At 40.6% G+C, this 27,374-nt stretch overlaps 1 protein-coding gene across 1 annotated transcript in view; it reads right to left on the bottom strand.

The window, feature by feature from the left end:
* mus101 (mutagen-sensitive 101) overlaps nt 1–27,374 on the bottom strand; it is a 508,677-nt gene that overhangs the window by 243,264 nt on the left and 238,039 nt on the right. The window contains exon 12 of the mRNA XM_068224988.1: nt 11,699–11,849. Within this exon, the coding sequence (XP_068081089.1) occupies nt 11,699–11,849 (151 nt within the window). The remainder of the gene's footprint in view (nt 1–11,698; nt 11,850–27,374) is intronic.

Genomic DNA, 27,374 nt, shown 5'->3' with positions numbered 1-27,374 from the left:
GTGGAATTTATAAGAGGAAATAAAATTAAAGGTTGAAAGTAAACGAAAAGCTGCGTTTGTTGCGCGCCTGATTACTGCTGAACGCGGCAACACTCGCCCGATTTCTCCACCCGGCCTGCTGTAATCGCACGGTCCGGCGTTCACAAAACCTCTGTTCAATATTTCTTTTCATAAATTCGGTACAGCACAGTACGATTACAGTTGTTGTAGTTTCTGATGACCATGAATGAGTGCTTCAAAACAAGCCCAAGTTTGCTGCTGTACGTTTATCCTGGACTGAGAAAGAGTTGCTTTAGAAGAATGATAAGAACGTTTTTCGCGATGGTTGAAAAAAATTGTAACTTGAGTATTACACTACAAACACATGTGGTTATAACATATAAAAATTTCATTACCATCAGACAAGTAGTTTTTCTTGTATATACTCCTAAGCGAGCGCTTCCTAGAGAAGAAGCCAAAAACCTGGGCAATATTTATTAGAATCACAAATAAAAAATATTTAATGAACGTCGAAAACAATGTCTTATATACGCTAATATAGAATTAAACAAGGAAAATATTGGTATAACTCGCATTGCAATAGGCCTATTAGTTCGTTTGTAATTAAAGCCTAAACTCAAGTGTCCATAATAAAAAATCTGACAGTAAGAAAGGTACTCGGCCATTCCCAGCTGAACGAAGAAAGTCTCAATACAATACTGACAAGTGCTGAAGTCACCCTGAATAGAAGGCCAATCACCCAGGCCACAGACACGGGAGATCTCCTGACACCATGCCATTTTTTAGTTGGACGAAAACTAACATCCATCCCGAAAGGGCCAGAACCGAGCACAAGGAAAAATCTCGTAAAGGAATACAGATTACAACAAAAGGTCTTGGGGGACTTTTCACAACGCTGGAAAAAGGAGTATCTGCTTCAACTGATAAGTCACCATGAGATCAAAAATCAAAAGACCAATTGCCCAAGATCGGAGACATCGTATTCCTCCAAGAAAACGTCAGACCCCGCCACATGTGGAAGAAAGCGAGGATAGAAGAGATGCGACCAGGGAGAGACGGATGTGCAAGAACGGTCGTTCTGCGGCAGCCTGACAGCCCGCTCATTACTCGGCCAGTGCAGCTGGTCATCCCTTTGGAGATAGACCAGGGTGGGGAGGATGTCAAGGATTGACATGGTTACGTTAACTAAATGATATATATGTATTCTTTGCATTTGTATATAGTTACCTTTTTACTCTGTGACGAATGTGCGAGTTAATAATAATAAAACGTGATATTGTGAACATGACGGTGAAGTCCTCTTATAATTCAGTAGTTTTTACGAGTTATATAACAGAGTCCTTGGTGAAAGAGACTTTGAAGAGTTCAAAAAGAGAAGCTTTAAAGCTAAGCTCGGACTTGGGCAGATCACGTTTCAGGTCATCAGGGGAGAAACGAAACCCAATGTTGATAAAAATGGTGCTGAAGGTCCTTCAGGCCAATCTTCAGCATAAAAAACCAGCTGTGGCCAATTTCGCCAGGAAGTTCAAGTCCGGGGCTATTGACGTGGCCCTATTTCAAGAGCCTTGGGTAGTCAACGGCAGAGTAGCAGGACTGGCGGAATCTGGAGGTAAGCTGATGTACGATACAACATCCGAAATACCCAGAACATGTCTTCTTGTGAACAGGAAACTAAAATGTCTTATGTTGCAGGAATACTGTTCACAGGACTTAACCGTGGCCAAGATTAGACTTGGAAATTGGGAGGGGCCCAGAAGTGTAACCATACGCTCTGCATACCTCCCATATGACTCAACTAATCTATCCCCATCAGAAGAAGTTGAGAACCTAATCTGCAATGCAAAGTGGAAAGGTGTACACCTAGTCCTCGGAGCAGATGCAAATTCACACAACAGGCATGGGGCAGCATGAACTGCAATCCAAGAGGTGAGTCTTTACAAGAGTCTATTGTTGGAACTGAGTTGATGATACTAAACATAGGAAACAAGCCTACATTTATAAATAAAAATCGTAGGGAGGTAATAGACATTACACTAAGCACTACGCATTTTGCAAACTTTATTAAAGACTGGAAGGTGCTGGAGGAACCATTACCGGCAGATCACCAGCACATCCAATTTGCAATAGATCCGAGACTATGTGGGATTGAGATGTACAGAGACCCAAAAAGAACAAACTGGGATAGATAACGATAAGTTCCAGGGAAGGCTGCACAAAAAATTCCAACGTGAGAGGACAAAAAGAATTGGATGAGGCAGTGGAACTGTTAGAAGAGGCCATTATAAACTCATTCCATGACAACTGTTCTCTCAACGAAAAGAAAAACACCAAAAAAGTAAGGTGGTGGAACAACAAACTAGCCAAAATGAACAAAGAGGTTAGGATGTTGTATAGAATATCACCTAGAAATGGTACGTGGGATGTATATTTAAGGAAACTCACTGAGTATAATCTAGAGATACGCAAAGCAAAAAGAAAATCTTGGAGACTGTTCTGTGACAAAGCGGAATAAAACAATGAAACAGCAAGGCTCCAGAAGGTTCTGAAAGCAACCCATATAAATCAAGTAGGGACACTGGAGAAACCAGATGGGTCATTTACACAGGCGAGTAGGGACACGCTGGAGATTCTAATGGCGTGTCACTTTCCTGAGGGTGAGGAGATGACAGAAGAAGAAACGGTTGGAACAGAGACCGGAGCTCGAAGAGAAGACTGGAACTGTGCCAACAGAATAATAAAACATGACCATATAAAATGGGCAATCACCGAGCTCGATAGCTGCAGACGCTTAAGTGTGATGAGTATCCAGTATTCGGGTGATAGTGAATTCGAACCCCACTGTTAGCAGCCCTGAAGATGGTTTTCCGTGGTTTCCCATATTCACACCAGGCAAATACTGGAGCTGTACCTTAATTAAGGCCACGGCTGCTTCCTTCCCACTCCCAGCCCTTTCCTGTCCCATTGTCGCCATAAGACATGTGTGTCGGTGCGACGTATAGGCAAAAAAAAAGGGCAATCGACACGTTTCATCCTATGGCCCTGGGGCCAGATGAGATACTTCCGATACTCCTACAGGAAGGATGGGACATACTCTTCAATGCCCTGACAGACCTTTTCAGAGCTAGTCTAGCTTTAGGGTACGTGCCGAAATTGTGGTCTGAAGCTAAAGCAGTATTCATATCTAAGCCTGGAAGGGCAAATTATGCCCAAGCCAAAGCATACAGACCATTATGTTTAACCTCCTTCATGCTGAAAGCAATGGAGAAAATTCTGGATAAATATATCAGAAGAACGGTGCAACTGAACTCAACGTTACATGAAAATCAGTTTGCATATAGACCTGGGAGATCCACTGAAGTAGCACTCCACCAGTTGGTTTGTAAACCAGAGGGAAGCCTAGAATATAAAGAAATTGCACTGGCGGCATTTCTAGATATGGAAGGAGCCTTCAGCAATACAACCTATGACTCTATGAACAAATCATTGGAAAAGGGCAAGGTGAATAAAACCGTCGTCAAATGGATTAAATCCATGTTAGGCGGAAGGAAGATAAAAGCAACCCTGTTTGAAGAAATGCTGACGGTTAGGGCCACCCGAGGTTGTGCTCAGGGAGGAGTTCTTTTGTCTCTGTTGTGGAACCTCGTGGTGAATAAAATCATAGCTATGCTCAATGAACAGGGCTTTTATACACAAGGATATGCAGATGACCTAATGATTGAGGTATAAGGTAAGGTGATGAGTGTTATCCAGGACCCCATGCAAAGATCACTTAACCTTGTGGAGAACTGGTGTCAGGAAGAACAACTATCAGTCAACCTGAACAAGATAGCTCTGGTCCCTTTCACAAGGAGAAAATTAGATGGAGAGAGATCACTGAAGCTCTCTGGACAAGATATATATATATGGAAGAACAGGTACTGCACCTAAGTGTAGTGTTAGATAAAAATCTAACCTGGAATCCACATATAGAATGGAACATAACCCAGGCCAAGAACTTGCTGTATGCATGTAAAAGAGCCGCCGGGTAGATAAGGGGCCTAAGACTATCAATGGTAATGTGGATATACACAATGATCATTAGACCTTTGATGACCTATGCTGCAATCATCTGGTGGCAGAAAGTAAGTCAAAGAAAAGTCAGCAGTAAATTGGATAGCCTACAGAGAAGGGCATGCATAGCAATAACTGGGGCTATAAGAACTACGCCAACAGAAGCCTTGAATACTTTACTAGACCTCCCATCACTATGCAATTTCATAAAAGGACAGGCTAGAATGAGTTCATATAGATTGGCACAATCAGTGTGTTGGAATGCACAAAGACCCAATCTAGGGCACTGTAAAATTAACAGAATAATAACAAGATACCTTCTGATCATATGATACCAAAGTACAACTTTGAAAAACCATTTGAGACCCAGATAATAAAAAAAGAAGACTGGGATATCAAAAAATATAATACTAAAAAAGAAGATTTAGTGTGCTGGACTGATGGCTCAAAGACTGTAGAGGGCACAGGAGGAGGAATCAACACGGGAAGACCTGAGAGATGAATCCATATGAGCCTAGGCAAACACACTACAGTCTTTCAAGCTGAAGTGATACCTATCACAACATATCTTGAATAAAATCTGAAAATGAACTATAGGAATAAGAACATTTTCATTTTTACGGACAGCCAAGTGCCCATTAAGGCACTAGAAGCATTCCGGATAATATCAGAATTGTCTGGTATTGCCATTCACTTCTCCTGAAGCTCTCAAAGTACAACACTATCAAAATAATATGGATACCAGGGCATGCAGGTATAGAAGGAAATGAAAAGGCAGATAAACTGGCCAGAAAAGAGGCAGAAACATATTCTGCCGGCCAGAACCTGTATGCAGGATTTCCTAAGGTCAAGCCCGACACTACATAGGAAAATGGGTATGAAAGAAACAAATGGTGAACTGGAAAAATACTCCAGGATGCAGGCTTGCAAAGGACCTGATAAAAGGACCAAACAAGAAGCATACTAAAGAACTGTTGAAACTCAGCAGAGAAAATATAACATGGGTAGTACGATTGTTGACAGAACTCTGCCATAACTATAATCTATCAGCTTCATTGTCCGTATTGATAGTTTGACCACACAAGTATGAAGGATGAGAGTTTTCCACCTAATCAATACTTTATTATACAAAGTGTCTAATAATTTAAATTCCATTAAAACACAGTACCGGTTTCAACCTGTTAAATAGGTCACCGTCAGCTGTTGATGAGCCTGCTTATTCAATTTAGACTGTACAGAATAAAACATTACTAACATTAAACAAGAATGCCACTATTCTAATAAAATGTAATGCTTAATGTCAAAATATATACATATGGTACAGTTTTTGAAGTTAAAAGGCTTTATCATCCTGGAGTCCTATGAATGCCATATATTCCAAAAAAAATTATCTATTGCTATAATGTTTAAAATGGGAAACAATTCTTAAAGTTTAAAGTGACACTGATATCACTGTGTCAAGTTCAAATATCTTATGCTGCAATGCCAGCATTATGTCCAACGGTTGTGCAGGGTAGATACAAAGGTGCATTGTTGGGCCGTAAATATGCGGGAAACGTTATGTTCAGTAAATATGAGGTTCTGTACTTGTTTTACAAGCGCTATGCTCATTTATACTAAGATATCTTGTTGAGGCATAAGTTGCAGTGTATAACCTATTGAAATAGTAAGTGCGAGAGCTCCTCTCATCATACTTGTATTCTACCGAGGTAAAGTCAAACTGTGTGTGTGTGTGTGTGTGCATGTGCGTGTGTGTGTGCGTTGTGAGCAAGAAACTGCAAAGCTGACCATAATGAATCCTAAACTGACGACTGTGAAGGCATACTCTAAAATCCACAAAGATTCCGGTAAAGTACCCATGAGGCCTGTTATAAATTATATATCAAGCCCGACTTACAAATTATCATGCCACATACAAACAATTCTCAAAAAACATTACACCTTCTTTGCCAAGAAATCTGTACGAAATTCAATACAATTCTGTAACATCACTAAAGAGCTGAAAATTGAGCAACACCTCATTCTAGCATCATATGATATCTTTTTTCCTTTTTTTTTCCTACTTGCTTTACGACACATCGACACAGATGGGTCTTATGGCGACAACGGGACAGGAGAGGGCTAGGAGTGGGAAGGAAATGGCCGTGGAGTAGGTTCGAACCCCACTGTCGGCAGCCCTGAAGATGGTTTTCCGTGGTTTCCCATTTTCACACCAGGCAAATGCTGGGGCTGTACCTTAATTAAGGCCAAGACCGCTTCCTTCCCACTCCTAGGCCTTTCCTATCCCATCGTCGCCATAAGACCTATCTGTGTCGGTGCGACGTAAAACAAATAGCAAAAAAAAAATTAAGGTACAGCCCCAGCACCTGCCTGGTGTTAAAATGGGAAACCACGGAGGAAAACCATTTTCAGGGCGGCCGACAGTGGGATTCGAACCTACTATCTCCCAAATACCGGAAACTGGCCACAATTAAGCAACTGCACCTATCGACACACCCCACAAAATACACACCCCACCCCCTCCACAAGCTGATTCCCCCTCCCCACCACCTCTCAATCTTAATGCTACAACAGCTACATGACATACACGCATCAGTTTGCAGCACGCTCCCGACTATGCTCAATGACATATCCAGCTCGCACATAAGTAACACACACACACACAATAGATCACAACCCATTTAACAGACACATTCTATTTGTTATTCTAATTTCTATCTTCCTTTTCTTCTTTCTCAGGGCCATTTTCTCCAAATCAAGTTAAACCTGGTGTAAATTAAACCCGCTTTAGTACCTAGTTTAAACCTACGTTCATTTTCTTCACCAATTTCTGACACTTGTTTACTTTAAACGACATCTTGCCCGTTTAAACTAATGATGTGAAGTCTGCACTAGCGCTGGCTGCACTGAAAGCATAGTCAAAGGCATGGTCGATTGGATTTGGCTAATCAGAGCCAAGTAATTCAATGAACGACATTTTTGTATTAATATCAGCTGTTTGTGGCAAATTAATGGTATCGTACGTAGTGAATAAAGTAGAAATTTAGCGGGATATTAGCTCTACTGATAAATAAATAGTTTACATTTGTGTGAAGTGTTGTGTCGTATAATTTTACCCATTGTTGTCTACAATTTCTTGGAGAGCACTTTTATTTCTGATTATTCTCTAACATGCTTTACCATAAACAAGTATCATGGGCTTAATACGTGTTTTTTGATGTCTGTATTGTCTTATGAAACACATGGGAACACTAAAATATTTTAATCCTAGTCTTTTAGCAATATTCTCTTCCTCAGAAAATCAACATTTATGTGAATTTCAAGTAAACAAATTCAAAGCATGCTCGAGACATATCTCCTATTAAAATCCATCGCCCTTGACTGGGATCAATCTCGCAAACCTCGGGTCCAGCAGACAGACCAGTGAGGATTTATTATTTGGAGATGTATTACAGTGAAACTCGGTTAAGAAGTTTCCCGCATAAGAAGTTTTCCCGCCTAAGAAGTGTGATATTCTTGGTCCCTTGGTCGGTTGCATTAAGATATATGTATATTTATCCCACTTAAAGTGTTCTGTCGTAAATATATTTCCCAGTTAAACAGTTCAAATTTTAGAGCCCCTTGAGATAGAAAACGTCCGCTCAAGCAGCTCATGGTTAGAACCCTCCAGTCCCTGTGCAAGTTGAACCCTGTGTTAGACCATTTGCACCTGTCATGGAGCCTCTCCGGGCTTGCCAAGGCCATATGACATCACGCTATGACAACACCAATACCAGATGCTCATCCTCACCTTGTGGAATCGAATCGAACCTATCAGTCGCAATTTCCACTCAACCATATACATCAAGCAGAATTGAATCAAATGGGAATCTACAGGGGAAACACAAGGCACGCAATGGATGGTTTGATAAAACATTAATGCAGTAAGTCGCGTGCCGCTTCAGGGTGAAGTCATTAATCGAGGTGGCATCAACATTAATTAAAAACCGAAAAATGTATTTGTCCACAACAAAGCAGCTTCTTATGCATCACCATACTGTTTGTTAGGAATACATGAACGACAACCGCAGGGAATGTCACTTACAAAATTGTTCACGGTAAATACTGTACATTACAAGCCATGTCAATTATCGTACTGACATACTGTACTGTACTGTATATGGACTACAACATGATAATATGATTCTGAAATAAGGTCAACAACAATTGCGAAATAAAGTACTGTATAGACCTAATCTATTACAAAATCAAATATTCTAACCTGTTTTCATTCCCTTGCTTATTTCCTTCCATACATTCTCTCTTACGTTGTTGTTGCAATAATGCTTATGGGTCTTGTCGTAGAGGAAATTACGTTTTGGAACTAAACTGATAAGATTTTCAAGTCCATTAGTAGTTAGGTGAATAAACTATTACAAAACAAAGGAACATCCCGACTCTATGCAGGAAACAGCCGACTTGCCAGCTAATACATATTATCCCGGCAAACAACCGGCCAAAAAATCCCGGTCGTCTACGAAGTTGAACGAATGTTGATAACCAGCTGGGTGTTGGTGAGAGAGAGGGCCTGCGCCTGATACACGCGGATACACGCACTCAAAGGCATTGCGATACCACGTGTTGGCATAAAATTGAAAGTTATTTTTATTTTTACCTTTGTACGAGCTAAACATTGCATTATTGTGTCACTCGTAATTATTACATCGCATTATTAGAACGCAGCACAAGGATGAGGAGACATGAAATAAAATTTTCGCGGGGAAAGAAACTGTTTACGTTTAGATGTGCTAGTGTTGCTACTGCACCTTTATCACCCAATACTTTCCCATGCACTCATTTCTGTAACTTTGAACCTGCTTTTCTTTTCTTCATTACCTTTAGCATGAAGAGAATTAAAGCAGGAAAATAAACTCAATATCGGCTTGTCCATACGGTACTTGCGAAACAGCCAGAAACTACGCCTGTGGCCGTGACAACTAGTAGGAATGCAGGGGCGATATAGGCCTATGCATAGGTTCTAAGAATCTCTAAGAATAAGTTGCCGATGTCCCGTCTGCTGCCGTTAACTTGAAGTAGATGTCGGGGGGTGTGAAAAACTGAAGCGGTTTATGGAAGGTTCAGTCAGTGTGCCTCAGAACATATGGAAAGCAATGTGGGAAATGGAGAGGTTTATAGTCCCTCTTTGTTTTTTGTTTTTCTTTGCAAGTTGCTTTACGTCGCACCGTCACAGATAGGTCTTACGGCGACGATGGGACACGAAAGGGCTAGGAATGGGAAGAAAGTGGCCGTGGCCTTAATTAAGGTACAGCCCCAGCATTTGCCTTGTGTGAAAATGGGAAACCACGGAAAACCATCTTCAGGGCTGCTGACAGTGGGGTTCAAACCCACTCTCCCAAATACTGAATACTGGCCGCACTTGAGCAACTGCAGCTATCCAGCTCGGTGGTTTATAGTTCAAGAAAGCAGTAAACACCTAAAAACAGTAAACCCTGGACAATTTCTTTTCCAAGTAGGAGCCTAGACTTTTGTGTTTGGAAATGTATTGAATGTCTAATGCAGTATGGAATTTACGTAACGCCATCTACCGTTTTAATGTTCTTAGTATTTCTTTTATCTCTTGTGCAAGGTTTTATATAATACAATATGTTCAATTACAGTATTTTACTTTATCTCTAAAAATACATGTCATGATAATCTAATACTGTATTTATATTGTGGCTTTCTTTTAGCAGCTCTTATATATCAGCCTATTTCGGTACTGTTCAGAAACAAGGAAATCTGTTAGCTGTGAGTTTCACATGTATGTCAAAGTACAGAATAAGTTTTCGGGCATTACCCCTTTTAAGAAGTTTCCTGCTTAAGAAGCTCTTTTTTTTTTTTTTCCCTTGAAAAACTTCTTAACAGAGTTCCACTGTACTTGATTCTATACTCATTTATAACATAACCTAGTTTGTGGTATGTAGAGCTGTATGCATAATATTCTTCTGCCTATAAAATTAATATTTCTATTGCTGGTATGCTGGCAATAGTTGGGATGAAACATTCTTAACTATTTAATTTCAAGTTATTTTATTACTAGTTTACTAGCAAGCATGAAACCACTTTTATTATTTTTCTGATCCCATAAATATTTATTGAAGTACAGTATTTATGATAGTATGAAGGGGGCGCCGTAATGAGTGGCTCAGGCGGTTGAGGTGCAGGCCTTCTGAACCCAACTTGGTAGGTTCGATCCTGGCTGAGTCCGGTGGTATCTGAAGGTGTTCAAATATGTCAGCCTCGTGTCGGTAGATTTACTGGCATGTGCTTAGTGATAGGCAGTTGTTAATATGGTAGTTTGTTGATATTTCCGGACTGAAGTGTTTTGTGTGCGACGGCAGTGATTAAGGTTATGTGTTTTTAATTTGTAAATAATTGTGAGTAAATAAGTGTACAAACTGACAGCATTTTGTGTACGTCTTTGTGGATACTTCAACCTGAATGATTCTGATTGCTTGTGGATCTGATGTCATACATTCAGTCTTCTTTTCATTTAGACCCAGGCCATATTGCACCAGACGATCACTCCATTCTTGGATTTGCACTACAAATCAGCCTAGGTCTCAGGGGCCAACATGACATCGTCTGCATAGAGAAGCATCCATGGCATAGAACTGTGCAGGTCTGCTGTTACAGTGTCCATCACTAGAATGAACAAGAGCAGCGATAGCGCTGAACCTTGTTGAACACCAACAGTGATGGGAAAGTCGCTGGATGCTCCTACGGCAGTTAGAACATAGCTCCATGGGTCTACATAAAGCAGCTGAACCAACTGACAAGGTATTCTGGTATGCCATGCTCTCGCAGTGCTAGCCATATCAGGTCATGCGGTATGCGATCAAAGGCCTTCTCAAGGTCCAGGAAAGCTAGATGGATCGGCTTGTTCTTCTCACGATGCTTTTTAATCAAGAGCCGTGCAGCATGGATTGCATTGGTTGCGCCACAATTCTTTAAAAATCTAGCAGCTGAAAAGAGCTGAAAGCTTTAAATACCTGGGAAGTGGAATTGAAGAAAATGGAGGAAACAGGATGGAAATCAATAAGAGAAAGGTGGGTACGTGGATTCTTTAAGAGTGTGGGAGAATTAATATGGAACACAAATGTACCACAGAGATGTAAAGGAATTATCTACAAAACTTATTTTGTGCTGATTTTGACGTATGGATCAGAAACGTGGATGATGAAAGAGAGGGATAAAAGTAGAATACAAGCCGTGGAAATGAAGTTTCAAAGGGTGTTGAGTAGGTTTAACAAGAATGGACAGAGTAAGGAATGAGAGAGTTTGGGAAATTGTAAACGAGGTACCCCTACAGGAAAAGATAGAAAAATCAAGGTTGCAGTGGTATGAAAATGTTAAGAGAATGGGAGAAGAGAGGATACCAAGAAAGATGTTAGAAATGGAGTTGAAGGAACCTACAGGAAGACCGAGGGACAGATAGCTGAAAGGTGTAAAGAAGAACATCGAGGCAAGAAGAGGGAACTGAATGACAGTGACAGAAAAGAAATGGTGGATGGACAGAAAATGCTGGAGAGGCTTATGTTTCAAGCAGATCTAGCCTATGGTTGGAAAATGCTCCAGGTGATGATGACCAGTATAAAACAAAAATCACCTGACTGACTTGACAGTAGATACTGCTGAACCAATTCATTAGGCTTTACAGTTGCTGATGGTGGCTTCACCAGATCAGTTGCTTGTGGTTCAGAATCAATGTTAAGGGGACGTATGCTGGGACTAGGTGCACTCTGCAACAGCTGAAGACCCTGCAGCAAAATACAGAAATTCAATATAAATATTCAACCATTTACAAATTGTATTTTTTAATATAAAGAATAATTAAAGTAAAAATATATTATGCTGTATAAGAAGAAGTAGAGAACAGCAACATCAAGGCAATGTAACAGAAGACAATAGAGCATTAGAAACATTATCATAATACATTTAACTGTTATGCATTTTCACTAGTCTTTGTAAGACCTATACATGAGCTACACTATACACCACACAATCATAAAACCAAAAATTGGAGACATAAAATTAGACAAGCTATGCAGTCAGCCCACGGAATGCAGCAAAAGGTACTCCATGATATTCAACATCTTAGCTTAAGAGGACTAACACTTACAGTATGTGTAACTCGCATTTCTGTCAGTTTTCAACAAAACTGGACAGGCCAGATCCTAATGACAAAAATTATATGCCATGATCTATTCAAATTCCGATGAGACTTGATTCAGTTGATGCTCAGCAGCTGTTATAGTCTTGAAAGTATAATGATGATCAAAACTGTCAACATACACAGCACATTCTGGTAATGAGACCATATCCAGATCTGCTAAGTTGGTCGTAAAAACCCACTCGTCCTATAAACCATACTTTACTCTCATGGAGCATAGGAGAAATTAGTACTTAAATAAATTGCAGAATACTTCGAGTACTGAAATTACATATAAGAAGACACTATGGAACAAAATGAATATGTTGTTTGAGTCATCAGTCGATAGACTGGTTTGATGCAGCTCTCCATGCCACTCTATCCTGTGCTAACCTTTTCATTTCTACGTAACTATTGCATCCTACATCTGCTCTAATCTGCTTGTCATATTCATACCTTGGTCTAGCCCTACCGTTCTTACCACCTACACTTCCTTCAAAAACCAACTGAACAAGTCCTGGGTGTCTTAAGATGTGTCCTATCATTCTATCTCTTCTTCTCGTCAAATTTAGCCAAATCGATCTCTTCTCACAAATTCGATTCAGTATCTCTTCATTCGTGATTCGATCTATCCATCTCACCTTCAGCATTCTTCTGTAACACCACATTTCAAAAGCTTCTATTCTCTTTCTTTCTGAGCAAGTTATCGTCCATGTTTCACTTCCATACAATGCCACGCTCCACATGAGAGTCTTCAAAAACATCTTTCTAATTCCTATATCAATGTTTGAAGTGAGTAAATTTCTTTTCTTAAGAAAGCTCTTCCTTGCTTGTGCTAGTCTGCATTTTATGTCCTCCTTACTTCTGCCATCGTTAGTTATTTTACTACCCAAGTAACAATATTCATCTACTTCCTTTAAGACTTCATTTCCTAATCTAATATTTCCTACATCACCTGCCTTCGTTCGACTGCACTCCATTACTTTTGTTTTGGACTTATTTATTTTCATCTTGTACTCCTTACCCAAGACTTCATCCATACCATTCAGCAACTTCGAGACCTTCTGCAGTCTCAGATTTTTAAAAATGAATATAAATATGCATTAATCAGGAACGCAAGAAATTTCTACATACAGACAAAATCTTCAGACACAACAAATTAAAAGCAATTTGTATTTTGTAACACATTCATACATACATACATACATACATACATTATCATTATAGACTGTTATGCATTTCAGCGTTCAGTCTGCAAGCCTCTGAGAATTTACTAAACGTCGCCACAATCCTCGATTTGCAACTAGTGTTGTGGCCTCATTTAGTTCTATACCTCTTATCTTTAAATCGTTAGAAACAGAGTCTAACCATCGTCGTCTTGGTCTCCCTCTACTTCTCTTACCCTCAATAACAGAGTCCATTATTCTCCTAGGTAACCTATCCTCCTCAATTTGCCTCACATGACCCCACCACTGAAGCCAGTTTATGCGTACAGTTTCTTTTTTTTTGCTAGGGGCTTTACGTCGTACCGACACAGATAGGTCTTATGGCGACGATGGGATAGGAAAGGCCTAGGAGTTGGAAGGAAGCGGCCGTGGCCTTAATTAAGGTACAGCCCCAGCATTTGCCTGGTGTGAAAATGCGTACAGTTTCATCCATCGAGTTCATTCCTAAATTAGCTTTTATCTCCTCATTCTGAGTTCCCTCCTGCCATTGTTCCCACCTGTTTGTAAGAGCAATCATTCTTGCTACTTTCATGTCTGTTACTTCTAATTTATGAATAAGATATCCTGAGTCCACCCAGCTTTCGCTCCCATAAAGCAAAGTTGGTCTGAAAACAGACCGATGTAAAGATAGTTTCGTCTGGGAGCTGACTTCCTTCTTACAGAATACTGCTGATCGCAACTGCGAGCTCACTGCATTAGCTTTACTACACCTTGATTCAATCTCACTTACTACATTACCATCCTGGGAAAACACACAACCTAAATACTTGAAATTATTGACCTGTTCTAGCTTTGTATCACCAATTTGATATTCAATTCTGTTGGATTTCTTACCTACTGACATCAATTTAGTCTTCGAGAGGCTAATTTTCATACCATACTCATTGCAACTATTTTCAAGTTCCAAGATGTTAGACTGCAGGCTTTCGGCACAGTCTGCCATTAAGACCAAGTCGTCAGCATAGGCCAGGCTGCTTACTACATTTCCACCTAACTGAATCCCTCCCTGCCATTTTATACCTTTCAGCATATGATCCATGTAAACTACAAACAGCAAAGGTGAAAGATTACAGCCTTGTCTAACTCCTGTAAGTACCCTGAACCAAGAACTCATTCTACCATCAATTCTCACTGAAGCCCAATTGTCAACATAAATGCCTTTGATTGATTTTAATAATCTACCTTTAATTCCATAGTCCCCCAGTATAGTGAACATCTTTTCCCTCGGTACCCTGTCATATGCTTTCTCTAGATCTACGAAACATAAACACAACTGCCTATTCCTCTCGTAGCATTTTTCAATTACCTGGCGCAAACTGAAAATCAGATCCTGACAGCCTCTCTGTGGTCTGAAACCACACTGGTTTTCATCCAACTTCCTCTCAACGACTGATCGCACCCTCCCTTCCAAGATGCCTGTGAATACTTTGCCTGGTATACTAATCAATGAGATACCTCGATAGTTGTTGCAATCCTTCCTGTTCCCTTGCTTATAGATAGGTGCAATTACTGCTTTTGTCCAATCTGAAGGTACCTTACCAACACTCCACGCTAATTTGACTACTCTATGAAGCCATTTCATCCCTGCCTTCCCACTATACTTCACCATTTCAGGTCTAATTTCATCTATTCCTGCTGCCTTATGACAATGGAGTTTATTTACTATCCTTTCCACTTCCTCAAGCATAATTTCACCAACATCATTTTCCTCCTCCCCATGAGCTTGACTGTTTGCAACACCACCATGATGATTTCCTTTTACATTGAGAAGATGTTCAAAATATTCCCTCCACCTCTCCAGTGATTCCCTGGGATCTGTTATGAGTTCACCTGAATTACTCAAAACACTGTTCATTTCCTTTTTCCCTCCCTTCCTAAGATTCTTTATTACTGTCCAGAAAGGTTTCCCTGCTGCTTGACCTAGCCTTTCCAGGTTATTACCAAAATCTTCCCATGACATTCTTTTTGGATTCAACAACTATTTGTTTCGCTCTGTTCCTTTCATCTACGTACAAATCCCTGTCTGCCTCGGCCCTTGTTTAGAGCCATTTCTGATAAGCCTTCTTTTTACGTTTACAGGCTGCTCTCACTTCATCATTCCACCAAGATGTTTGCCTTTTCCCATCTTTACACACAGTTGTTCCTAGGCATTCCCTTGCTGTTTCTACTACAGCATCCCTGTATGCCACCCATTCACTTTCTATATCCTGAACCTGCTTACTGTCTACTGTTCGAAACTTCTCACTAATCATATTCATGTACTTCTGTCTAATTTCCTCGTCCTGGAGATTTTCTACCCTTATTCGTTTGCAGACAGATTTCACTTTCTCTACCCTAGGCCTAGAGATACTTAGTTCACTACAGATCAGATAATGGTCTGTATCATCGAAAAATCCCCAAAAAACTCGTACATTCCTAAAAGATTTCCTGAATTCAAAGTCTGTTAAGATATAGTCTATTATGGATCTGGTACCCCTAGCCTCCCATGTGAAGCGGTGAATAGCCTTATGCTTGAAGAATGTATTCATAACAGCTAAACCCATACTAGCACAGAAGTCCAGCAAACGCTTCCCATTCCCATTAGCTTCCATATCTTCCCCACATTTACCAATCACCCTTTTGTATCCTTCAGTTCTATTCCCAACTCTCGCATTGAAATCGCCCATTAGCACTATTCTATCCTTGCTGTTGACCCTGACCACGACGTCACTCAATGCTTCATAAAACTTGTCATCTTCATCCTCATCTGCACCCTCACATGGTGAATACACGGACACAATTCTTGTCCTAATTCCTCCCACCGACAAATCTACCCACATCATTCGCTCACTTTCGTGCCTAACAGAAACTATGTTGCGTGCAATGGTATTCCTGATAAAGAGCCCTACCCCAGACTCTGCCCTTCCCTTTCTAACACCCGTCAAGTACACTTTATAATCTCCTATCTCTTCCTCCTTATCTCCCCTTACCCAAATATCACTTACTCCTAGCACATCCAGATGCATCCTCTTTGCTGACTCAGCAAGTTCTACCTTCTTTCTTCCATAAGCCCCATTAATATTGATAGCTCCCCATCGAATTCCATTTCATTCGCCAAGTTGTTTCCAAGGAGTCCCTCGCCTGTCAAATGGGAGTGGGACTCCATTACTCCCATAGGTCCGAGGCTTGCTTAAAGTGTTCTGAGCTCGGTAAATTCATGAAGCAGGATGCTGCCCTACTTGCACATAGTCCAAGTGAGGATCTCTCCTCTAACGGGTTATGGACCACCGGTGAATTGTGTAGTCCTAGCCGCCTGAGCACAAGGAGGGCCACGACTCAGAATATGTCCGAGATGCCCACTCCCATTCCATAGCAACTGGTATTCCGACTCTCAGGACCACTTGCTAGGCCACTCAGCCGTTGCCCATGGTTCACGAACTAGGACGTGACTACAGTAACCCACATACATGAACCATGAACATGAACACATTCAGATCTGAGAAAATGAGAACCAATTTTCAACATATTAATAGTATTGCTGTCATATTTCTTTTTGTAAGAAATAGTGTCTTAAAGTTTCCATGTACTACCCGGTATGTTTAGATAGTGGTGCGCAATATTCATCAATACTGATCAGTGTTGTCTCGAGTGTTATCAGTAGTACCATTAGTCAGCCATTTCAGCTACAATTTTGGTAATGATACCCATATTCTCATTTCTATCTTAGCACTGCAAGAGTTCATATATGACCAAAATTCTTCCACGTGTGTAATTTGATTCATGGATTGTGTCTTGCAAATTTCCAGCGCCTGAACTTTTGTAGCCACAAGTAATGAAACCGTTCTGAATGGCCTTCTTCTCCACCCCATATCAACTATTTGCTACAAACTGTATTTCGCCCAGGTTTCAGTATGGTACACCTATCTCCAGAGATAGGTGTTTGTGTTATGCCGATACCGGTGTCTCTTCGAGACTCCTCTGTCGGCCTTTAATGTTATTTATGCAGTTGTGTGTTATTCTAATACAAAATAATTTGTCAGTTGTGTGTTACATTCTTGTATATTGGTTGATATCGTGTTGTAGGTTTAGGTACGTGTGAGTGTTGTGGTCACCCATCCAGTGGGTGACCACTCCCGATGTTGCTTAACTGTCTGTATGTGTGTATGTGTATGTGTGGTGCGTCTGAGTGGTAGTGTTGTAATTGTGTTGGTTGCCTGGCGAATCTTTCATTCAGTGATCATGGCTAGCACAGTTATTGTGTGTACGATGTTGCTCACCCTGTTATTATAGGGCTTGCGTAGCTGGTGTTGCTTTCGGAGATCTGCAACGCTACATCGTATTTACGTTCGCAGCATACTATTTTGTATAATAAATAGTAGCTATTGCGGATGTTAAGTGAAGAAACAGCATTCAGGTGTTAAATTTTGAAAAGTAATTAGCATCTGATATGTGCAGTTGTTGGCACACCGCCTCGGCTGTACCCGAGTTCCAGTGCTTAGGAAGTGAGGACTAGTACTTGGCATGGTTCTTCTTGGCGGGAGGGGGGATTAATTAACGATGAGCTGTCTAGTGGGCATGGGATTTGTAATCTGATTCTGGGTTGTAAGGAGTTTGAGAAGTAAAAGGTTGATTAAGGTTGAGATGTCCTGGTTTGACTGGATGGGTTGTTCTGGAGTGTTAGGTCCTGGGTTCGAGTGAGGAGGGACTGGTGTGCTGTGAGTGAATAAGTGTCGTGAGTGTCTGTGGTGTGCCTTAACTGCCCCCTTGATGAAGGGGCATCCAGGGAACGAGGCGGCGTGGCTGCCTTGGCAGTTCGCACACCTCGCCTGGTCCCGTGGTACCGTACAAGTAGTGTGGCGGTGAGAACCACCACACCTATTACAGCGGGTAGATTCAGTGCAATTGGCAGCTGAGTGGTGAAGTTTGAGGCAGTTAAAGCACTGAGTTACAAGTGTGGGTCTGGGGGGTGACGGGTTCGAGTTCCTGTAGTTGAGTGAGGTGCTGGTGTATGATTGGACTTGGGAGCAGGTTTTTTACGCCTGCTCTTAGTCTGAGTGTATTTGTGCTGTGTTTCCGTGCTCGGTGGTGGGGCTGATGAGATCCCACGCCCGGGCTCGGTGGTTGTTTGAGGGGGGAGGGGGGGTATGTTGTGTGTCAGTGCATGCGGGTAGGTTAGAGGCTGTTTCCAGGATAGTTTCTGCCTCTGTCCCGTCTGTCTGCGTGTTCTTGGTGGACGTGGATGGTGGAGTGAGAGGGCGGGAAGGGGAGGGAACGTTGGAGAGGATGATTCTGTTGTTTCAGTGGTTACTGGATGGATTTTGATTGGAGTTGGGATACCTGCCTTTTGTAGGGTGTTGAGAATATCAGGGATGAATTTATTTTTGATTGGGGTGATGAGGAGATGACAGTTATGTGCCTCCTCAATAACTGCAATATACCGGCTGATGATGGGCTGAACAGTTTCAATTATGGTTTTGCGGGTGAGTGGAATGGGACCTGGAGTTGTTAGGGGTAGCAGAAGGATGTCACATTTCTGAGATGTAAGAAAGGGTGTATTATGCCTGGTGTAGTAGAAGGGGTGTTCAAAGTCATGTTGTTCCTCCTCTTCTTCTGCCTCTTCCTCAGGTGTTTCTTCTTGTACTGGGGTTTGGTTTTCGTGAAATTGGAAGCTGAGTTTGTTGCTGGTTAGGATGCTGTCAATTTCTTGATTGTAGGTTGGATGATTGGTAAAAAGGAAGTAGAATACTCCGTGTTTTTGGATGCGGTGGATGAGGTGGGTTTGTTCTCGTGGATGAGGTGGGTGTAGGGTCGGAATTTGGTGGCGAGCATTTTTCTGAAATGTAGTAAGTCATTTTCAAGATTGGGGCAGGCTATAACAAAGTAATTGGTTTGGTCATGTTTTAGGTTTTGATTGAAGGTAACGGTCAAAGGTTGGGTGAAATCACAATATGGGCCCCAGCTACTCAATCCACAAGGGTTGTCCATATTCCTTGGTTGTGCTGGCTAATTTGGCAGGTAGGTTGGGATGAGAAGCACTGGAACGGTCAAACTCCATAGAGGACCAGTCGCCTATTGAGGTGCACACAGCAGGTACCAGTCGTGCCAGGTATAGTTTTGCCGGATCACGCCGGGACAAGTCACGAACAGGCAACCTGACTGTGCGCTAGACAAATGCTCTTTTCCTGGCTTCTTTAGTGTGCCCGCACAAGGCAGGCGGACTGCAATGGTCTGTAGTGGCTGAGTGACTGGTGTTGCTACAAACTGTATTGCCTTTACAAGCACCATTAGTTCTGATGCATATGTGGCAAACCTAAAGAAACTTTCTTCCTCTTTCTTTGATTTTGGCCATCTAAGGACCACGGAAAGTAACCCAGTGGTTTCATCTTAATCCTTCTTTTCTTGACTTCCAATAGTTCTTCATCCTTCACTTTGCTGTTTCCTCCTCTCTTGTGTTAAGATATTATTATTATTAACGTTCCTCTTGTCCTTTTGCTGGAAACACTTGAAATTTTGTATCAATCTTCTGAAAATGGTTCTATCTTGTATTACATTGTCTGATATTTCAATCTCTGTTATCTCTTCTTTTACTCCTTGGATCCACTGGTTGCCATTCTTCCTCTTGTAAACATGGTTAAACACTCATTTATGTGACCAAAAAATTTAATTCTCCTCTTTCTGATCGTGTCTATCAGGCTTTCATTTTATTCATCCTTGTATAGACCTTTATTCCTCCTATACCTAAACTCTCCCTCCATCGTTTTCAACCACCACCACCACCATCATCATCATTTCCCATTATCCAGCTATAGCCGGGTAGGAGCAAATATGATTCCTCTCCACTTTCTTCGGTCTTTCCACCACTCCTCCTCCAACACTGTGTCCCAGTCCAGGTTTCTTACTCTAATACTGCGTTGGATTGTGTCCTTCCATTTCAATCGCGGTCGTCCGCAGCCTCTCCTTCCTTGCATTTGCATTTTCATCACCTTTTTTGGCATTCTTTCATCACTCTTTTGCTTTATGTGCCCAAACTATCTTAGTCGGCTCTATTCTATCATTCATTTTTTCCACTCCAATTTCTTCCCAGATTTTCTCATTCCTTATTTTGTCTCTTCTACTCTTCTGCTTCATACTCCTCAAGAACTTCATTCTCTGTCTGTATTCGACTCTCGTCCTTCTTTGTCAATGTCCAAGTTTCTGCTCCGTTAGTTGTTATGAGTACGTAACACATCTTGTTCATAGTTTCATTTGCTTCCATTGGCTCATTTTTGTCCCATAACATGTTTCTTACACTATGACAGAAACAGCTTCCAGCTTAAATCCTCTTACTCATTTCAGCATCCAGTCCAGCATTCTCCATTAATTCACTCCCCGGGTATCTGAACGTCTACACTACTTCCAGGGGCTTGTCTGCAAGTCTAATCTGACTTTTCCCTTCTTTCTCCCCTCTAGTCATAACAGGAGTTTTACTCTTTTCTACACTTATTTTCAATCCACATTCTTCGATATTCCCATTCACCACATCCAACTGTTCTTGAACCTGCATGTCCTCTTCTCCCCAAATCACAATATCATCTGCAAATAACATGTTCATTTCTCTTCTCCATATGCTGCGTTTGCTGTTCTCATGATGTCATCCATTAAAATTGTAAACTAGTGATTTTGAACAAACTTGTCCTGCCAACTTGTGTTTGTACGCAACTACAACATTCCTCATACAATGCCATGATCATTTTCATTAATCTCTGTCCAATTTCTTTTTGCACCAGGCTGTTCCAAACTTTAGTCCTGGGGACACTGTCATATGCCTTTTTCCATGTCAATGCATCATATCATTCCCATTCTCCCATTGCTTTTCCATTACTTGTCTCATAATGAAAATGGGCTCTATTGTTGACCTTCCACTTCTGAAACCAAACTGGTTTACCTGTATCTGATTTTCAAACCTCAACCTTATCCTACTTTCCAGTATCCTCTCCATTATGTTAGCAACATGGGATATCAGCGTAATTCCCCTGTAGTTCTTCAATACTTTCTTATCACCTTTCTTGAAAATTGGGATGATTATTCCTTTTTGCCAATCCTCACGGACCTCCTTATTCTCCCAGACAATCCTGAGAACTCGATATGTACACTGCAGACCTACAGCACCAGCTGCCTTTGTCGTCTCCACTGAAATTTCATCTATTCCAGCAGTTTTTCCATTCTTCATCTTTCTTACTGCCATTTCAATATTTCATTCATTGTAATTTCTTTATCCATTTCTTCATCAACTAATTGCCTTTCCTGGTTGTCTATTGAATGACTGTCATTAGTTCTCATGTTCAGCAACTTCTGAAAATACTCTTGCCATCTATTTCTTATTTCTTCTGGCTTTGTTAATATTATGGCGCATTCATCCTTCACAAATCTGGTGTTTACTTGATCTTTCTTTTTTGTTGCTTAAGATACTATACAATAATTTCTTGCTGTCCTACATATCATCTCTCAATTTCTGTGTGAATAAGAGCCAGCTTTCCCTCTTTTCCTCCTCCACTACTTTGTTGGCCAAATTCTTTGCCTCCACATATTTTCTTCTACTTTCTTCAGTCTTAGATGTTTTCCATGCTTTCCATGCCATTTTCTTTTCTTTCACTTTAATCTTTACCCTATCATTCCACCAATGTGTCTCTTTGTCTTTCACATTTCCTGGTGTTCTGCCACATACGTGTTCTGCCATTTTCTGCAAATCCAACCAGAGCTTCCTTAAATCTTTTCCATTCATCTTCAACATTCCTGATCTCCATTATTTCCCTTTGAAATTCTTCTTGTATGCTTTTCTGCTTCAACTTCCATGCTTTAATTCTTTTCTCTCTTCTTAATGAGTTTCTTTTTCAATCTTTCCCACTTTCAGTTTTCCTATCACAAATCTATGATCTCCACCAAAGGCTTCTTCAGGCATGACTAACATCTAAAAGGCTCTTCCAGTGTTCTTTCTCTATCATTATATAATCAATCATGGTCTTTGTTCGTCTGTCTCCCCAACCATACATTGTAATCTTCTGATTGTTGTTCTTCTTAAATCAGGTGTTACCAACAATCATTTGGTTCCTCATGCAAAAATCCACCAACAACTCACCTTCTGGATTTACATTTCCATATCCAAAGGGCTCTACAACATCTTCATTTCCTTGTCTTTCCATTCCAACTTGTGCATTTAGATCTCCCATCAATAGCACTTCCTTATCTTCAATCTGTCTCCCCACTTCCACTAAAAAGTCCTCTAGATGTTCATCTATGCAACCCGTTTGTGGGGCATACAACTGAAATAGATCTTTCATGCCATTCTCAAACTGGAGTCTCATCACCATCATCCTATCGCTGACGCATTTTGTAGATTCCACATATTCTTGGATTTCTTTTTTAAGTGAGGCGTCCAGATGCAAAATGCAGTAAATCCACTTTTGCTTGAAAACGAGTTGATGCCACCATTTTATTCCCTATGCTGTCGTCTGTTATAAGGCCCTTATAACTCAAGGAAAACTGCTTCCGTCTGCTTTAAATTGCACCCTGAAAACAGCCTACAGATGCAAAAGTGTGTGTATTCACTTCTGTTTGCAAAGATAAAATTGAGTGAATCCATTTTCATCATAAAGAAGCAGAACTTGGTGTATCCTTACCAAGCGCCATTAATTTACCCATATCTGCCCAAATTATTTTTCCGTGGAATATTGTGATATATTTTGTAAGTACAGATATTTGTAACCTAAATGAAAGGCTTATGATGATTTTAGGTTTCATTAACACATTTTCGCGGAGATTTACCGTGTTGACATATGTCGACAGTGAGCATGAACTGGTAGGGCAAGAGACATGCTCAAAAAAGGAACTTTTCTTCGCATTTTAAGCTTATATGAATGTAATAATTAATCAGTTAGTGAATATTAGTCACATAAGTGTTGAATAAGCAGAAAATATTTAAAAAACATGATTCAAAACATAAATGAGGAACGGTTTCGTCTCAATTTAGAATGCATACTGTTTCAAAACAAAAGGACAATATTCGTATGTTTATAGTACTTGTTATACACACAATACCAAATTTTGAGCAAGTATGATCACTCTGAAAATAGCAAAAAAGTAAAACTACGAGTAGAATTTCAAAACAGTTTAGTCTGCGTTTTGAGGTTACACTCTGCTTCTCTTCATCCAGTCTGGTTTAGCGTGAGTGAAATGACTCGAAGCAAAGGACGTGGCGGCTAATGTTACATTTTTGCACTGTTTCTTGGCAGCCTTACCACAGTGAGCGCACCGCACTTATTTCCCTCTTGTTTCGAGGTACCGGAACGCACTTCTCGCAACACGCGTGAAGATACTTTCACACTCGGTCTTCATGCATTAGGGCGTGTAGCAGCACGAGATAGGATATATGTCCTAACGATGTAGCGTGTGAAGCCGAGAAGGTCTAAATTGGGGTCAAACGGTAAAGTTGCCATGCATTGTCCATGGAGACGTTCAGAAGGAACACAATTAGAGGCCAGTACCATTTCTTGATTTTGATGTTGATGCGGTAACAAGATACATTTTGATCCAATTGATCGACGCTCCCCATGTGCATATTATGCAGAATTATACATGCTGGCTGAATTACTGTTATGTATTTCATTTCAGCATTACCATTGTACCATTTTCACTTATTTTTGTACACACTAGTTCAGCATCAGCCCGGAGATGATTACCAGAGAGTCTGTAAATATCTCCACAAGACTCATCATCGCTAGCCCCGTCACTATGGAAAGCATTTTCAGGTTGTTCTATGCATATATTAGCAACTAGGATGTTTTGTGATTCCTCTAGGATGATTACGATCTGCTCGACGGTCACTCTGAGAAGAATAAATGAAAATTGTATATCAGTACTGAGGCAGTCCCATTCGCGCCCACTGTCGACATATGTCGACGTGGAAATTTTTTGCTCTATTAGACAAAAGCAACTATAAATCAGCCATAAATGAATTCAAAACCTGTTAAAGGCATGTTTCGTTATTACGTTTACCACAACAGTCCGATCTTACTTTCAACTGTAACAATATTATAAGAAAATATTACTCACCGCGACGGAAGCTTCATCCTCTTGAGTGTATACGGAATGATATTTCATACGCAGCCATGATATATGGCGCGAAAACGAGTGATTCTTGTTTTCGTGCTATGCAGTAAGTATCAAACTATGAACTGTAAACAATGCAGCTCAAAAATATTATTCAGGTTTACCGATATAAGATCGACAATATTCAGATATTAACGTCGACTAACGTCGACAAATGTCGACAGTGGGCACATACGGGTTAAGATGGTTTGCAGGTGCAAATCTAGCTTAACACACACTGTATCCTGCGTTTGAATAATACTATTTTCCAAGCTTTTTTCTCCCTGGATGTTAGTTCTGAGCTTGTGTCAAGTTGGCCCCACTGCACACAGCCATGAAACAAGAAGGCACAGTAGTAAGCCAGTTGTTAACTAGTCATATTGGCGCATGCTTTTCTTGGCTTGTTCGTGAATGCATTAAGAAAGTTTCCAGTGTTTTTGTTGGGCAAAATATAAACATTGTGTTATCATTTCCTCCACAATAATGGAGTTTAATAATGGAATACGTGTACAAAGAGTTCCAAGGGAGAAAGGCTGTAAGAAATTAGCAAATCCTACTGACTGGAAGAGGAACAAAGCAAAACACATGAGGTAAGGATAAATCGTTAACGGTAATATTTCGCGCTATTCCACTGCATGGAAATAATGAGAACTTCATTTAGCAGCATTATCTGTAAACTGCATATTACACTATGATGTATTAGATTTTAAGTTAATGTCAAAAGTGGTTGCTTCATATGGCCACAAACAGGAAGGATTTCCTCCAATGGACTAAAAATGAGGCATTTAGTAATCATGTATTTTGTAAAATGCTGTACATGAATATCTGAAATAATTATCTAGGTTTTCTCCTTACTGGAACTGCTCTTTTCTAGATGTTCTTCAAGTGGGTTTTCGGTTCGATCTCACTGCAAGCATGGGACTTCATCAGCATACCAGTGTGAAATATTATCAATGCAGGATATAAGGAGAGCACATCAAGCCTTTCATGAAGTCCCAGACAAAATTCAACAGGATAAGTTTATACTTATACACACAGCAGTCAAATCAGCGAGGCAGCGGCGGGTAGGAACAGCGGACTCCAGGGATAACATAAGTACTTCCATTAGGTACTACTTACTTACCACATATGATAGTAGGTAACCAAAATGGACAATTGTGTGTGTGCCAGAAGATGTTCATCAGTGTTCTCGGTGTATCACCAATAACAGTACAGAGAGCCTGTAAGCGGTACTTCGAAACAGGAGATGCTCCAGTTGAAAGAAGAGGTGGAGACCGAATGGCAAATAGTTTTGGTTTTTCTTTAAAGGTATGGTCAAATGTTCCACCTTTACAGTACTAAAAGTTTTATTATTTAATTATTTAAATAACATTTTTTAAAAATATAATGGAACATGTTTCATCTATCTTCTAGACATCATCAGCCGAAAAGTTTTAAGATCAAGCACAAAGCACAAGGACAAAAAACAACACATTAAAATAATTCGGAGTGCCGAATGCGTCAGTTAAAATAGTGAAGAATGTGCTGGAATGTTCTGAGCATAACACTTGAGTACTGTTAAAAGTGAAATTAAAAAATTGTACACATGAGATGATTCAATAAAATTAGTATTAAAATCCTTCTTGACTTTGTACCGGGCGGTACACCTCCACACCGCTAATTTAAAATGTGCGCCTGTTGAAACTCCTCTGCTGGAGGAAGTCTGAACTTTATGGACAGTATTAATTTTCAAGTTTCTCAGAAGATGTCTCTACCTGGAAATTTTGGAGTTTTTGAACTGTGTCATTTTCAACGTATTTTTGTTTTGCTTGTAGTAAGAAGTGTGAACTTTCTCTTCTAGAGGACACTACTGAAGATCAACAATAGTGCACCCTAGTGCGGAGTGAAAGAACTATTTTTTTTGGAGAAGTTCTTATTTCAAAAGGTTGTTTCTTGTTAAATTTCTTTCTGTTATTGTTTAAGTTGGCTGTATACCCCTCTTTTTCCCCTTGTTTTAGATTTATCCAATCCCGAATTTCTTTTAGTAATTTCCGACCAATCCGATGTATCTTCCCCCAACTTGGATATGTTTCTGTACCCTAGCCAATAAAGTGATTGTGGGCGGGTGTTCTCTTCCCTAAAACGCCTAGAACCTTCCGCGAGAGTATTTAAACTGCTGATTTTTGGGTCTCCGGGCCACTTCTGTTCCATCTTTCAGTGTGTAAAGTACATAGCAGGGGGCGGGAAGCGCCTCTTTCTTCTCCAGCTGTTCTACACCAGGTAATGGCCTCTTAATAACTTCTTTTCTTGCTAGGTTGGCAGTTTAACTCTCGGAGCGGGTTCGAAGCGTTTCCACCATGTAACCTTTTCCTAAAATGTAACCAATCTTTTCATCTATTCTCTTTTAAAGCTGCATATTGGGATAGAGAGTGCTAACCCTCTCGAGCTCCCACTCACATTGTTTTGAGGTGAACTTATTTTCTCAACCTATTCTTCGTTAACGTAAAACAAATTGCTCTTTTCTAAAGTCACCTCTGTAGTATGGGATTAGCCCTAGCATTAGTGGCCTAGAGCCAGATTAGGTTTTAAAAACAAGTGTATTAGGAGTGCAGATCGCCTCCTCTCAAATTGTTATTTTAGAGGTCATGTAATTGCCCCTTTTCATTTAATAGACCTCAGTAGGTTGGGTATTTTACCCCTGTGTCTATGTCCAGTGAGGACAACTCGAAGGTGGAGTTTGGTGTGGCCTTTGAGAGGCTTAAAGTTGAGAGCGTGTGGCTCTTTTGAAAATTGAGTGTTGTATGCCTCGTGGAGGCTTTTCAGTG

This window comes from Anabrus simplex, chromosome 1, assembly GCF_040414725.1.
Source record: "Anabrus simplex isolate iqAnaSimp1 chromosome 1, ASM4041472v1, whole genome shotgun sequence".
Lineage (NCBI taxonomy): Eukaryota > Metazoa > Arthropoda > Insecta > Orthoptera > Tettigoniidae > Anabrus > Anabrus simplex.
This window is presented reverse-complemented; position numbering and strand designations above follow the sequence as displayed.